General features: G+C 40.2%; 1 protein-coding gene across 1 annotated transcript in view; it reads right to left on the bottom strand.

Moving 5' to 3' along the window:
• The window catches only part of LOC132825764 (hemicentin-1-like), a 436,368-nt gene that overhangs the window by 286,409 nt on the left and 135,873 nt on the right, over positions 1-14,086 (bottom strand). The window contains exons 14-21 of the mRNA XM_060841228.1: positions 12,682-12,809; positions 11,455-11,568; positions 10,325-10,483; positions 9,711-9,905; positions 4,903-4,998; positions 3,508-3,635; positions 2,321-2,465; positions 874-986 (exon numbers count right to left, since the gene is read on the bottom strand). Of these exons, the coding sequence (XP_060697211.1) occupies positions 874-986; positions 2,321-2,465; positions 3,508-3,635; positions 4,903-4,998; positions 9,711-9,905; positions 10,325-10,483; positions 11,455-11,568; positions 12,682-12,809 (1,078 nt within the window). The remainder of the gene's footprint in view (positions 1-873; positions 987-2,320; positions 2,466-3,507; positions 3,636-4,902; positions 4,999-9,710; positions 9,906-10,324; positions 10,484-11,454; positions 11,569-12,681; positions 12,810-14,086) is intronic.

The raw sequence follows: 14,086 nt of genomic DNA, 5'->3' as shown, positions 1-14,086 counted from the left end.
AACATGTACCATCGTTGTTAAGCCAAAGTGCAAGTTTTCCATTGCAGCTATTGAGAAGGCAAATGGAATGTTGACCTTTGGAGGTTAAAAATAGGGAAGTCTTGTTACAGTTACACAGGATGTTTCGAGGCAGTACCTGGAAGTATAGTTCAGTCCCTGTATTTAAGAAAGAATATTCTGGCATTGGAGACATTTCAAAAGAGATTCACTAATTCCTGGGATGAAGGGTTAATCTATGAAGAATGGCCAAACAGGTTAGGCTTTTATTCCCTAGTGCTTCAAGAGGATCACTTCACATTCTTCTAAATACTAAAGAATAAAAGTTTAACTTGTTTATCCACTCTTGATAAATTGACCCTTCATCCCAGGAATTAGAGAACCTTTTTGAACTGCTCCAGTGCCAGTATATCCTTCCTTAAATTCTCAGTCAGCTTGACAGGATAGATGTTGAGAAGACGTTCCCATAAGTGGGGGAATCTCAAAACAAGGTACATAGTTACAGAATAAGAACAGCTCCATTTAAAATAGAGTTGCAAAAGAATTTCCTCTCTCAGAAAGAAGTAAATGTCTGGAATTCACTACTTGAGAGAGTTGGGGAGGCTAGATTACTGAAACTATTTAAAGAGGAGGAGGATATCAAGCAGTTGAGGGTTATGAAAAGCTGGCATGAAAGAGGAGTTTGAGCCTAGGGAAAATCAACCATGATCTTAAAGAATGGCAGGGCTGGCTTAAGAAGCTGAATGGCCTACTCCTGCTCCTATTCTATATATCCTCCTTTTAAGAGAATAGCAACACCTACAACATAACTTGGATGTTCAGACTCTTTCTTATTTCTATAGTAACCTGTATTAGAACCCTGTGATTATGTCATACCTTGGACCAAACGATGGTTGGTTTTGGAGTTCCACTGGATTCACAAAGCAGAGTGACAGCCACCCCCTCATCAGTGATGTAAACAGTTTGCCCATGTTTAATTGAAGGTAGAACTATAGAAAAAGAAAATCTTTTTAAAAATGTCAACTTATACAGATGCAAATCGATTTCATTAATAATTTGTAATCAGAAGAAACATTCCATATTTTGTTTGGTGCGGGAGAACAATCAGACATGTCCTCTTTTGTTAACTATCTCCAAAGATATGTTTTGTGCTAGCAATAGCAACAACCTGGATCAACCATAATCTGAATTTACTTCTTTTCTTTGTGGGTGAGGTGATTCCAAAATTCAAGGTTGTCTTGATGAGGTTGGTCATTAAGGATGCAGAGGAAGCTGAATAGTATCAACACAATATTTTGTCACTTCTCTTTATTAATTCTTTGCAGGCCACAACTTTTGTTCCTGCTTCAGTGTTATCCCCAGTTACAATAGCAATAGTTGCAGAAACTACCAGAGCATATCCATAGTATTACTCTGAAAAAGCAACATGACTCCCGAGAAAGGAGGAACACTGATCCTGCAAGTTATCATCCCTCCAATTTCATCAAGAAATTGGATAGTACACTCTACAGGAAGCCATCAAATGAGAAAACCTATTTATTCCTCCAGGGAGTTGTTCCCTATGGTCTTCTCCTTAATAAATATGAGAATGGACTGTGGATGATCAGTCTTTGAGTGTGTTTAAGGTAGAAATTGATTACCATTAGAGTACAGGGTTTGAGATGGGGTGAGTAAAAGGAATTGAAGTGGTCGATCAACTATGATCATACTGAATGACAGGACTCCTTTTTCTGTATTCCTAAATAGAGAACTTCATGATCATGATCCGACAGTATAATCAATTTTGATTACAATTAACCTGTTTATGTTTAAGATCAGTTCACTTCCACCAACTCTAGAAACACTCAGTTTCCTAAGAATACACCAAACCTGTGTTCATTACACGATCTCCTGAGGCTTCACCTTGACTGGGAAGAAAAAAAGAGGGACTATTGCTTCCTTATGTGGAGAGAATGTGAAAGGGAAAGGTCATCTCAAAGTACCTGTTACTAGTCAGGAAAACCATTATGAATATATTCCTGTTTGCACACAGGAAGTGATATGTAAGTGAGGTGACAACATATCAGTCATCCTAAAGGACCTCAAACTTCTGCAATACTGACAACAGGTATGCACAAATATCACAAGGAAACTGGAAACATTTGTTTCTGCTTCCATCCTAACAGCATTGTGGGTGAGTCTAACACTACAAGTACGGCAGCATCTCAAGAAGACAGCTCAACACCAACTTCCCAACAATAATTGCCCATCCTGAATTATCATCTTGCCAGTGACCCTTGCATTCATGAGTGAATAAAAACAAGTCCCTCTTCAAACTACTCACCATGAACATACACTGTGATGGTCTTATTAACAGATCCCACCACATTTCTGATGGTGCAGACGTACTTTCCAGCATCTCCTTGCTCTGTTCTCTCAATAAAGAAACTGCCATCACTTCGGATTGACAGACGACTGTCCAAACTTAACTTCAGGGAGGCAAGAAGGGAATAATGCTTAAAATCTCAAAATAACAATTTTCCAAGTGATGAAGAATCATTTTAAACAGTGGTGCAGGATAAGTTTCTGCTGTTTTGTTTTTGTTTTCCAGTATTACCTTCTCCCATTTTTATGTCCTCTTGTAAAATGCTGACTCTTGTCAGTCAGCCTTGTACCTCATTCAATGTGGAATCCTCATCCTAATATTGTTGGCCAACCATTTGACTACAGAGGTCTCAGATCCAAATTTCAGTACTTGATCTCCAAAATGTAATGTTGCAATGGGACTCACAACACATTAATCAGAAAAGAGAATGTTAGCTAACTGTCCTTCTCCTGACTACACAATTAATGATAATTGTAGGTCAATAGTGCCAGCTGATATAATAATAGTGTAAGCACAAAAGCATTAGCCTTCCTGATATGAACAGCTCTCATCAACATTAGGTATTTACTTTCATTCATTTGAGGTAGCTCCAAAACTAAAATTTCCTTAATCTGTTGAGGTTCTTGAATATGAGAAAATATTTGAAAACAAGAAAGTCTATATGGTAACTGCAGCTCTCAACAGGCAATGCCTTCACCTCTGCAAACCTGCGTCTGAACCAAGCAACAATAGATGTAATGGATCTTTCCTTTGTCTCCTTGGAGACAGTAAATGAACTAGAACAGTTTCAGTCTCTGGAGGATGGAAATACAAATAGCTCATCATAGTTAATTTTAGTTAGTATTCACATTTAAATATTAAACACCTGATCTCTCCCCGTACCCACGTGAATATAGACATCTTTCAATTTCACATTAAGTCATTCAAACCAGAAGGTATAGGTTAGATTTCCGATCTGAGTAAGATGACTGATAACATGACAAACCAACAACTAACATTATATGATGAGCATAAATACCTCAGGCCAGCCTGGTAAATGTTTTTACTATGATTGCCATCAGGTAAGCATGTATTGCATTATGAAACAACTGAATGCAGAGAGAGAAATGTCTCAGGAGAGAACAGTTCTCCAAGAATGTACTCACCAGCTGATTGTCCTTTAACCAGTAATGCTCAGGGAATGGATTTCCAGCCAGTACCACACATGGTAATGTTAGAGACCGACCCTCCAGAACATTGATGACTGAGGCACTTTCAACTACCTGAGGGGCGACTTTAGATGAAAACAGAAGGATCAAGTCAACATGAACAATTCAGCATGCACTACTGATTAAACAGTTTGTTTTGATCAATAAATCCCAGCATTAGAACCAGCGTGTTTCCTCTGCTTTCCCCTCCGTACGACCTCACATTAAAACAGTCTAATCGCAAAACAGCTCTGGAGAGATTGTTTCGTAATAAGAAAATGGCTTACTGACACAACCTGAACAAAAAGGAAATTAATGTTTGATAAGACAAACAGCAACTAATCTATTCTGATAAATACCTAGCTATTTTCCAAAGGACAAAATTGGATACGACGGAGCCTGGGAGCTGAGGAATACATTTGGAATACCAAATGTGTCATGCAAGTCAACCTAAATGTTTGATTTGAGATGAATGTATAAAATGGAATAAAAAGAATAGGGGATTCTGTTAAAATGGTATTATCTCCATTAAAATTCGTTGGTATCCCAAAACAATTCTGGTGGCATTCAAATAATCATACTTTTTATTTACCAGAACGAAAGACAGAATGAGTTGGAATAGACATACAATGGTAAGAAACGTTTTCCTTCTATCCAGTACAAAATTTGGTCCCTTTTCCCTGAGCATGTGGAATAAATGTACCAAGAAAGATGAAGAATATGTAATACCATTCTCTGTGCAAAAATGCTAGACATGGCATAGCTCAGTGCAGTGTACAGCTCCACTAAGACTGCTCTTACTGCATCTCTCAAGACTCCACCACTTAGCTTGGCTGTAGTCAGAACATTATGTAGCGCTTTAGGTCACACTGTCAATAGAAGATATAGCAACTATGAAAAAAGTCCAGCGCAGAATCATTGGGACATTACCAGTTATGAAACCTTACAGTCAGAAAAAGATTCAAAGTATTAAGGATTTTATCATGGACTTCAATAGGTTCAACAGCGCCATGGTGGAGGTCTTTAAAAGACCATTAGGACAAATAACAGTTGTTTATTTCTACTGGACAATGAGGGAGGAAAACAAGGGTATACGTGGAGCAGCCATTAAAGAAATGAAAGGGAATGTCGAAGAAAAACTCTTCACACAAAAGTTGGTTAAAAAATTGAAAATTTTCAGTCACAAACATTGAAATGCCAAAATCTCTCTCAATAGAAAAAAATACTTGCTTGAAAAAGATGAATGCTTAAAAAATGTCAGGGAAGAAACAACAGTGTCAGATTAGATAACTTTGTCTAGACGGGTGAAGACACAATGGTGCTGATTTAATGGTATAACATTCTGTGACTCACCAAGACCGCTGATGGTCAATGCTACCTCAGAACGGATCACTCCAAACAGATTCTGCGCCTCACAAACATACATACCTTCATCGTCCAACCACACACCTGTAACAAGGTAAAGAGGCATAAGTCCAGTTTTAGCAGGGAGAGCTAGACAGTTCTGATTCATGCTAAGTGAGTACTTTAATCTATGGCTATTAATAAGTGGGCTCAAACAGAAATGAGTTTCTTGGCACCATTACAATTAACTGTCTGGCTTTATTTTATGGGATTAATGATACTTAGTTTTTGTGTATTTAGTCAACATCCTATATTATATGGCTTTCTGTTTTTCTTTCTTTTTGTTCAAAGTTGTTTTCTGGGCAATGAGACTGGTTAAGGTCAAACATTGTATATGAATTTATACATGCTGAGTTTGAATGCAGACTGCAGTATAAAAATAAATGCTTCTCTGTTGAATGTAATATAAAGATAAATGCTTCTCTGTTGAATGTAACTTTTCAAATGAAATAAGACTAGACAGTTACAGTTCACTTCTGTTTCACATCCCCTTTTACAGTTGTCATGGGAATATTCAAAAGATCCCAACAGCTTGTATCTACTCAAAAGATCAATATGTCTTGTGTGGGAGCTGAAGAGATTTAGCATGCTTTCCATTTCTGTGATCTGGTCGCCCTCTCATTTTCAGAACACACTGCTGGTTAGCAGCAATGAGAAAAAGAAAGCCAAATGTGTAGGCTTCTCCTCGTCAGTACTAAGCTGTCCTATGTTAAGTCCTCGTTGTGCCTCCTCATGATGACATATGAAACTGGGTCTCTCATGGCCCCAGGCTAAAGCTTCAGAGGAACACTGAGTTTTGGTCCTCAGACTTACAATTTATGGATACCTCAAGTGAGTTGAAAGTGAAGGAAAATGGGCAAAAGGCATTGGAAGAGACATGATGAAAGAGAAATTATGTTCGACAAATTTGTTGTAGTTCTTTGATGATATAACAAGCAGAGTTAATAAGGGGGAACTGATATCTGTAATGTAGTTTGATTTCCAGAAGGCACTTGATAAGGTTCCACATAAAATGTTATTACACAAAACAACATTCCATGGTATTGGAGGTAATGCGTCAGCGTGGATTGAAAATTTTTAAATAGACAATTGACATTAATGGTGCTTTGTCAGCTTGGAAATACTTAATGGAATATCACAAGGGCTCAGTCCTAGGACCTCAATTATTTACAATTTATATTAATGACTTGGAGGAGGGGGCACAGTGTAATGTATCTAAATTTGCTGATGATACAAAAATAGATGGGAGGGCATGTTGTGATGAGGACATAAGGAATCTGAAAGGGTATACAGACAGATTGAATGAGTGGGTAAAAATTTGGCAGATTAATAGTAGAAAATATGAGATCATGCACTTTGGAAAGAAGAATCAAAGGCAGATGTTACTTAAAAGAAAAGAAAGACTCAAAGAAATTACCAAAGACAAATTTGGATATTCGTGCGCCTGAAATACTGAACATTTCCCTATAGGTGCAGCAAGTAATTATGAATTTTGGACTTTATTGCCAGGGGGTTGGAGTTTTAAAATAGGGCACTTTTATTAAAACTGTACAGGATGTTGGTGAGGCCACACCTGGAATACTGTGTATAATGTCGATCTCTGTTTTAAGAAAGGATATACTGGCATTGGAGGCAGATCAAGAGTGATCCACTAGGCTAATTTCTGGGATGAAGGGGTTGATTTATCAAGAATGGCTAAACAGATTAGGATTTTATTCATTTGAGTTTAGAAGAGTGATTTTAATGAAAATTCAATGAGAGAGCTTGACAGAACAGATGTTGCGATAATATTTCCACTAGTCTGGGGGAATCTTGAATTAGGAGATATAGTTACAGAATAAGGGGACACTTATTTCTAACTGAGATGCAAAGGAAGTTATTCTCCCAGAGGGTAATATATACCTGGAATTCTCTAGAGAATTGTGGAGATTAGATCACTGAAACCATTTAAAGACAAGGCAAATAGATTTTTGAAATATCTAGAAGTTGAAGGCCATGAGGAGCTGGTGTGAAAGAGGAGTTGAGGCCTGGGGCAGATCAGCCAAGATCTTAAATAATTACAGGGCGAGCTTGAGGGGACAAATGGCCTACTCCTGCTCCTATTTCTTATGCTGTTATGAGTAAACCCTTGATTTCTAAATATCACACCTTCCCTGCAACTCCTGCTACCAAGCTGTTGCCAAAATGTAATGATTTGCATTCCTTTGGACTCAACTGGGGAGGTTGAGATGGAGACCCTAAAAGTTGGGCCGGATCTCCCAAACTTTTAACTCAGGCTAGCACCTGGAGATAAGTCTCCAGTTTCACAGCAGTGTTAACATAACATAGAAGATGGAATTTGATCAGCATCGCAAATGGATGCTTCAGGCTATCTCTGACATGAAAGGGACAATTGTGTGTTACTGGTCAGCCACCATCCACCTCAGGTTAGGCAGTCCCCAACTAGTAAGATGTTTTTTCTGCTGCAATGGGTCCTTGGAGATCAGAGATTCTGTTCAACAAGTGAATAAAATCCATTGCATTGGGCAAACAAACTAAACAAAAAAAAACCAGAAAGAAGCTGCCAAAAGGCCTTTTCAACTGTTGAGCTTAGCCACTAGGTCCATGTGCAAGGAACTGACAGATGTCTCACAGCTGGCTGATAACACACACAAGGCAGTTATAGAGTCAGAGAGATGTACAGCATGGAAACAGACCCTTCAGTCCAAATTGTCCATGCCGACCAGATATCCCAACCCAATCTAGTCCCACCTGCCAGCACCCGGCCCATATCCCTCCAAACCCTTCCTATTTATATACCCATCCAACTGCCTCTTAAATGTTGCAATTGTACCAGCCTCCACCACATCCTCTGGCAGCTCATTCTATACCCGTACCACCTTCTGCGTGAAAAAGTTGCCCCTTAGGTCTTTTTTATATCGTTCCCCCTCCCCCTAAATCTATGCCCTCTCGTTCTGGACTCCCGACCCCAGGGAAAAGACTTTGCCTATTTACCCTATCCATGCCCATCATAATTTTGTAAACCTCAGCCTCTGACGCTCCAAGGAAAACAGCCCCAGCCTGTTCAGCCTCTCCCTATAGCTCAAATCCTCCAACCCTGGCAACATCCTTGTAAATCTTTTCTGAACCCTTTCAAGTTTCACAACATCTTTCCGATAGGAAGGACACCAGAATTGCATGCAATATTCCAACAATGGCCTAACCAATGTCCTGTACAGCTGCAACGTGACCTCCCAACTCCTGTATTCAATACTCTGACCAATAAAGGAAAGCATACCAAACGCCTTCTTCACTATCTGTCTACCTGCGACTTCATTTTCAAGGAGCTATGAACCTGCACTCCAAGGTCTCTTTATTCAGTAACACTCCCTAGGACCTTACCATTAAGTGTATAAGTCCTGCTAAGATTTGCTTTCACAAAATGCAGCACCTTGCATTTATCTAAATTAAACTCCATCTGCCACTTCTCAGCCCATTGGCCCATCTGGTCAAGATCCTGTTGTAATCTGAGGTAACCCTCTTCGCTGTCCTCCAGCTTTGGTGTCATCTGCAAACTTACTAACTGTACCTCTTATGCTCGCATCCAAATCATTTATGTAAATAACAAAACGTAAAGGGCTTAAAACCGATCTTTGTGGCACTCCACTGGTCACAGGCCTCCAGTCTGACAAACAACCCTCCACCACCGCCCTCTGTCTTCTACTTTTTGTATCCAGTTCTGTATCCAAATGGCTAGTTCTCCCTGTATTCCGTGAGATATAACCTTGCTAATCAGTCTCCCATGGGGAACCTTGTCGAATGCCTTATTGAAGTCCATTTAGATCACATCTACTGCTCTGCCCTCATCAATCTTCTTTGTTACTTCTTCAAAAAACTCAATCAATTTTGTGAGACATGATTTCCCACGCACAAAGCCATGTTGACTATCCCTAATCAGTCCTTGCCTTTCCAAATACATGTACATCCTGTCCCTCAGGATTCCCTCCAACAACATGCCCACCACCGACGTCAGGTTCACTGGTCTATAGTTCCCTGGCTTGTCTTTACCGCCCTTCTTAAACAGTGGCACCACGTTTGCCAACCTCCAGTCTTCCGACACCTCACCTGTGACTATCGATGATACAAATATCTCAGCAAGAGGCCCAGCAATCACTTCTCTAGCTTCCCACAGAGTGCTCGGGTACACCTGATCAGGTCCTGAGGATTTATCCACCTTTAACCGCTTTGAGACATCCAGCACTTCCTCTTGTGTAATTTGGACATTTTGCAAGATGTCACCATCTATTTCCCTACAGTCTATATCTTCCATATCCTTTTCCACAGTAAATACTGATGCAAAATATTCATTTAGTATCTCCTCCATTTTCTGTGGCTCCACACAAAGGCTGCCTTGCTGATCTTTGATGGGCCCTATTCTCTCCCTAGTTAGCTTTTGTCCTTAATATATTTGTGATGAACATAGAGCTTTATAGAGTGAATATTGACACAGATTCCTTACAATAGACGAGGCTTCCTGAGAGCAGATTACTGAAAGAAAATCATTGCCCGTTTTGAGTAAGTGCAAGAGTTTTATTTTAAATAGTTAGAATTATTTTCCCTTTCTTGATCACTGAATGGTGGAAGATATTTTCCATGGAACTATACAGACATTAAATATTGTGTGAGCACATGTTGCTAAAAAAACATCACCTAAGTCAAACATATTGCTCGTCAGCATTTTCTATTCAGCAAAGCTGTTACAGAATCCCTATACTTACCCTCTATGAACAAACTGCCCGACTCCAGCTGGCTGAAAAAGCTCATTGAATCAGTTTTGGAAAAGATGGGCTGTCCATCAAGACGTCGCCAGGTGACCTGTGGAACTGGTTCCCCAACTGCACTGCAAGGCAATGTCACATTCTTGCCAATAGTCACTGATATATCAGAGGGCATCTCCATGAACAGAGGAGCAGCTAAGAAAAAGAAGGCAGGGACACATCAAAGACAGCTCACTAAGATCTGTTTAGATTAGTTACAGTGTGGAAACAGGCCCTTCGGCCCAACATGTCCACACCAACCTGCCAAAGCGCAACCCACCCATACCCCTACATTTACCCCTTATCTATCACTCGGGCAATTTAGTATGGCCAATTCACCTGACCTGCATATTTGGACTATGGGAAGAAACCCACGCCGACACGGGGAGAATGTGCAAACTCCACACAGTCAGTCGCCTGAGTCGGGAATTGAACCTGGGTCTCTGGCGCTGTGAGGCAGCAGTGCTAACCACTGTGCCACTGTGCCACCCACAATTTATAACATCTTCAATTAGTCGCTACACAAGACCAGCAGAGAACCGATGTGTTGTTAAAATAAGTGGATTGTAACTTACAACCAACGTCTAACATTATTGTGGCAGAGGATCTGCCAGCCTCATTACTAGCCACGCAGGTATATTCTCCAGCATCCACCTGCTGCACTTTCCTTATCCACAGTGTACCATGAACTGGATCAATTTCTGTAAATGGGACAAGGGCCAGCTCCAGGTCACCTGTTTGGAAACACATTTCAGTCTCATTATTATGCACAATTTTTTTTAATATTTAAGAAAAAAACACTTTTGAGCAGAATCCTGTCAAGGATTGAAGTTGTTTGCTTTCCTTCCCACTGACTGCAGCTCTCACTACTTAGATTGATGGTTTCCTTTCAAATCTCCACAAACTTGACACCACTGCCTGGAAATGATTCTCACTCCTTAATTATTTCATGCTTGAACAGAAGGCTTCAGATCTTGCTCGCAAGTCAACAAAGCTTGAAAGCTTGGGGGACTAGGAGATTGAAACCATGTAGTTATAACATCTAGAATCGTTACAGCATGGGGGAGGCAGTGAGGTGAACCGTGCCCATGGTATCTCCCTAAGATGAAAGCAGCTCATCTCACTCCCCTGTATTTTCCTTTAACCCTGAACTCTTTTTTCAAATTCTTGACATAATTTCCTTTGAAGCTACCTCAATCACACACTCATAAAGTGCATTCCAGATGATAATCACTCCCTGCACAGAAAAGTTTTTCTATATCCGGATTGGTCCCAAACATTTCAGTAGTCTGAACTGAATAATGCTATATTCCAGGTTGCCCTTGAGTTATAATGTATCCTGGAATGACCTTGACTAATTCTGAACTCCAGATTAATTCTAAGTAATACTGTGCTCTGGAATGACTCAATATTGCTATTCTACAATCTGGAATGACCCTAAGCAAATACTGCACTTTGACTGACCTTGAGTAATGGTGAGTACTATCACCATGAATCTCAGTAACATCAATATTTTGCTGACTCATCTTTCCCTAGTATTCCTCAATATTTGGAAGATTTGCTCACTTGACATACCAAGCACATGATGTTGCATTTTCATATTTTAACTGACACAGATGTTAAGTTGCTCACCCAACTACCAGTGTAACAGCAGTAGATTGTGAATAGTTTACAGAAATTTCCCCATTGACTGAGTTGCCAGTACCTTTGTACCATTTGACCTCAGGTTGTGGAACTCCCGCAGTTTGACATTCCAGCAATGCAACACCTGTAACCACAGCAAGTATCACTGGATTCGGCACAGTAATTGTAGGGATCTCTGTAGATGTACAGACACAAACTGGTTAGATAGGCTCTGGATTACAAAAACTGCAAACAATAAGAAATCACACCATATGTACTGTATTCTGATACATCCATGAGCAATACAGGAATTGTTCTGTTTTCCGCATCCTGGAACTGATTGGCTAGTTGACTACCACGTGTCTTAAAATTATGGCAACAGTGCATGTTCAATTCTCTCTCTGTCTGAGTTAGACTTGGAGCATCCGCCCTACCCTATCCCTGAGGGTGATGGCAAAACACACACTGACAAAGCTCCTGCCAAGGAAAGAGCTCACGATGAAGCATTTTCAGACAATGAGTCAAAGAACTGTTTTCAGGCAGAGCATGTATATGATCATTCCAGGCACCACCAATGATTAGTATCATTACAAATGAAAGAAACACATATTAATAGGAACAGGAATAGGAAATAGGAGCAACAGAATACCTCTCAAGCCTGCTCTGCCATTCAGTAAAATCATATCTAATCTGATTTTGGGGCTGAAAATGTGTTGCTGGTCAAAGCACAGCAGGTCAGGCAGCATCCAGGAACAGTTCCTTGGATGCTGCCTAACCTGCTGTGCTTTGACCAGCAACACATTTTCAGCTCTGATCTCCAGCATCTGCAGACCTCACTTTTTACTCACTAATCTGATTTTGGCCTGAACTCGACTTTCCTGCCTGTCCCCCATAACCGTTGATTCCCTTAAAAAATTAGTCCAACCCAGCCTTAAATGTATTCAATTATTGAACTCAATTTCCACTGCTCACTCAGAGGAAAATTCCAAATATTGATGATTGTCCCCAAAAGAAAATCTTCTTCCTCATCTTCATCTTAAATAGAAGACACCACATTTTGGATCTGTGCCCCCTAATTCTATATTTCCCCACATCATCTCAGCATCCACACTGCCAAGTCCTCATACAATCTTACAAGTTTCACGTATCCCATAGACAGTGTTCCCCCGATCTGATTTCTCCAGCCTGAAATCTGAGTAGGTTCATGCAGTCAGACCCCTCTCCTTCTTTCTGTGTCTGAAGGTGGATTTGATGACATTGGTAGTTTGGATTCGTTAATCCAGGTTCATGACACATTTGCTCCCCTTACCCAAGTATTTCAACTTTGCTTCTCCTTTGTCTGTTCCAACTGAGTTTGATGCAAGGCAGGTGTAATTCCCAGCATCCTTTGGGACAGCATCTTTTATTATTAAAGTACCAAACTCATTAATGACAAACCTGAGAGAGAGAAAACAAACAGAATGCAAATTAACACATTCAGTCAGACACAAAAGAGGGGGTCACAATCCCTTTCAGTGAATGTGAACTAGTGTTTACTACCTCAGGCAAAACAAAGGGTAACACTAGATTTGGTCCAAACAGACACAGGAAAATAACTGCCATTAACAGATAAGTACTGTGTCATGTAAAGATAGTTTAAGAACTGATTGGTGCTTTGAACAAAATGAGAGACAGAGAATGAAGGGCTCTGGCCCGAAACGTCGAATTTCCTGTTCCTTGGATGCTGCCTAACCTGCTGTGCTTTAACCAGCAACACATTTTCAGCTCTGATCTCCAGCATCTGCAGACCTCACTTTTTACTCGAGAGACAGAGAAATACAATAGGAAGGCAATAGGTATTTTACCTCAGTAATTATTTGTCAGGATTATTATGTTTGAGTTCCTAAATTGGGAAATTTCTATCAAATGTATAACTTCAGACACTACTTATCAGGCCACAATTCCAAGGTCAATATCAAATGCCTACTGGGGACGCTCCATAAATAGTGCAAGCATGTTTTTCTTCACTAAAATTTCAGTATCTGCCTCCACATATGAGATGTCTGGTAGATTAGGTGCTCCAAGCTTTGCCTTCCTGGTATCTTCCACGCCAAATTGTAGTGAACAGACAGGAAAATGTCCACAAGTAAAAAATGAGGTCTGCAGATGCTGGAGATCACAGCTGAAAATGTGTTGCTAGTCAAAGCACAGCGGGCCAGGCAGCATCTCAGGAATAGAGAATTCGACGTTTCGAGCATAAGCCCTTCCTGATGAAGGGCTTATGCTCGAAACGTCGAATTCTCTATTCCTGAGATGCTGCCTGGCCTGCTGTGCTTTGACCAGCAACACATTTTCAGCAGGAAAATGTCCACAACCCACTTGAATTCATGTTATAGACTAAATGCCTCCCAACATTAGGCAGTGCACTCATTTGGAAGGATCCTTGATGGTGAATAAAAGTTGTACATTAAATTTTGCATTTCAGACAATTGCTAATAGAGACTATGGACAAAACAAATATAAGGGTTAATTTCTCATCTGCTTTAAGATCCTAAATATTGGACGCAAAAGGAGTCCCAGGTCCACATCTGCCAGCAGCTGAGTTGCTTGGTGATTTGAATAAAGGCAGCCTTCTAATTGATCACCTCCATCGCCTGACAACTAACTAAATAAAGCAGGTCAGTTCATGACACTGTTAGCCTAATAAAAGGGCTGGTAGATTTGAAATTTAGGCA

This window comes from Hemiscyllium ocellatum, chromosome 21 (genome assembly GCF_020745735.1).
Source record: "Hemiscyllium ocellatum isolate sHemOce1 chromosome 21, sHemOce1.pat.X.cur, whole genome shotgun sequence".
Taxonomy (NCBI): Eukaryota; Metazoa; Chordata; class Chondrichthyes; order Orectolobiformes; family Hemiscylliidae; genus Hemiscyllium; species Hemiscyllium ocellatum.
This window is presented reverse-complemented; position numbering and strand designations above follow the sequence as displayed.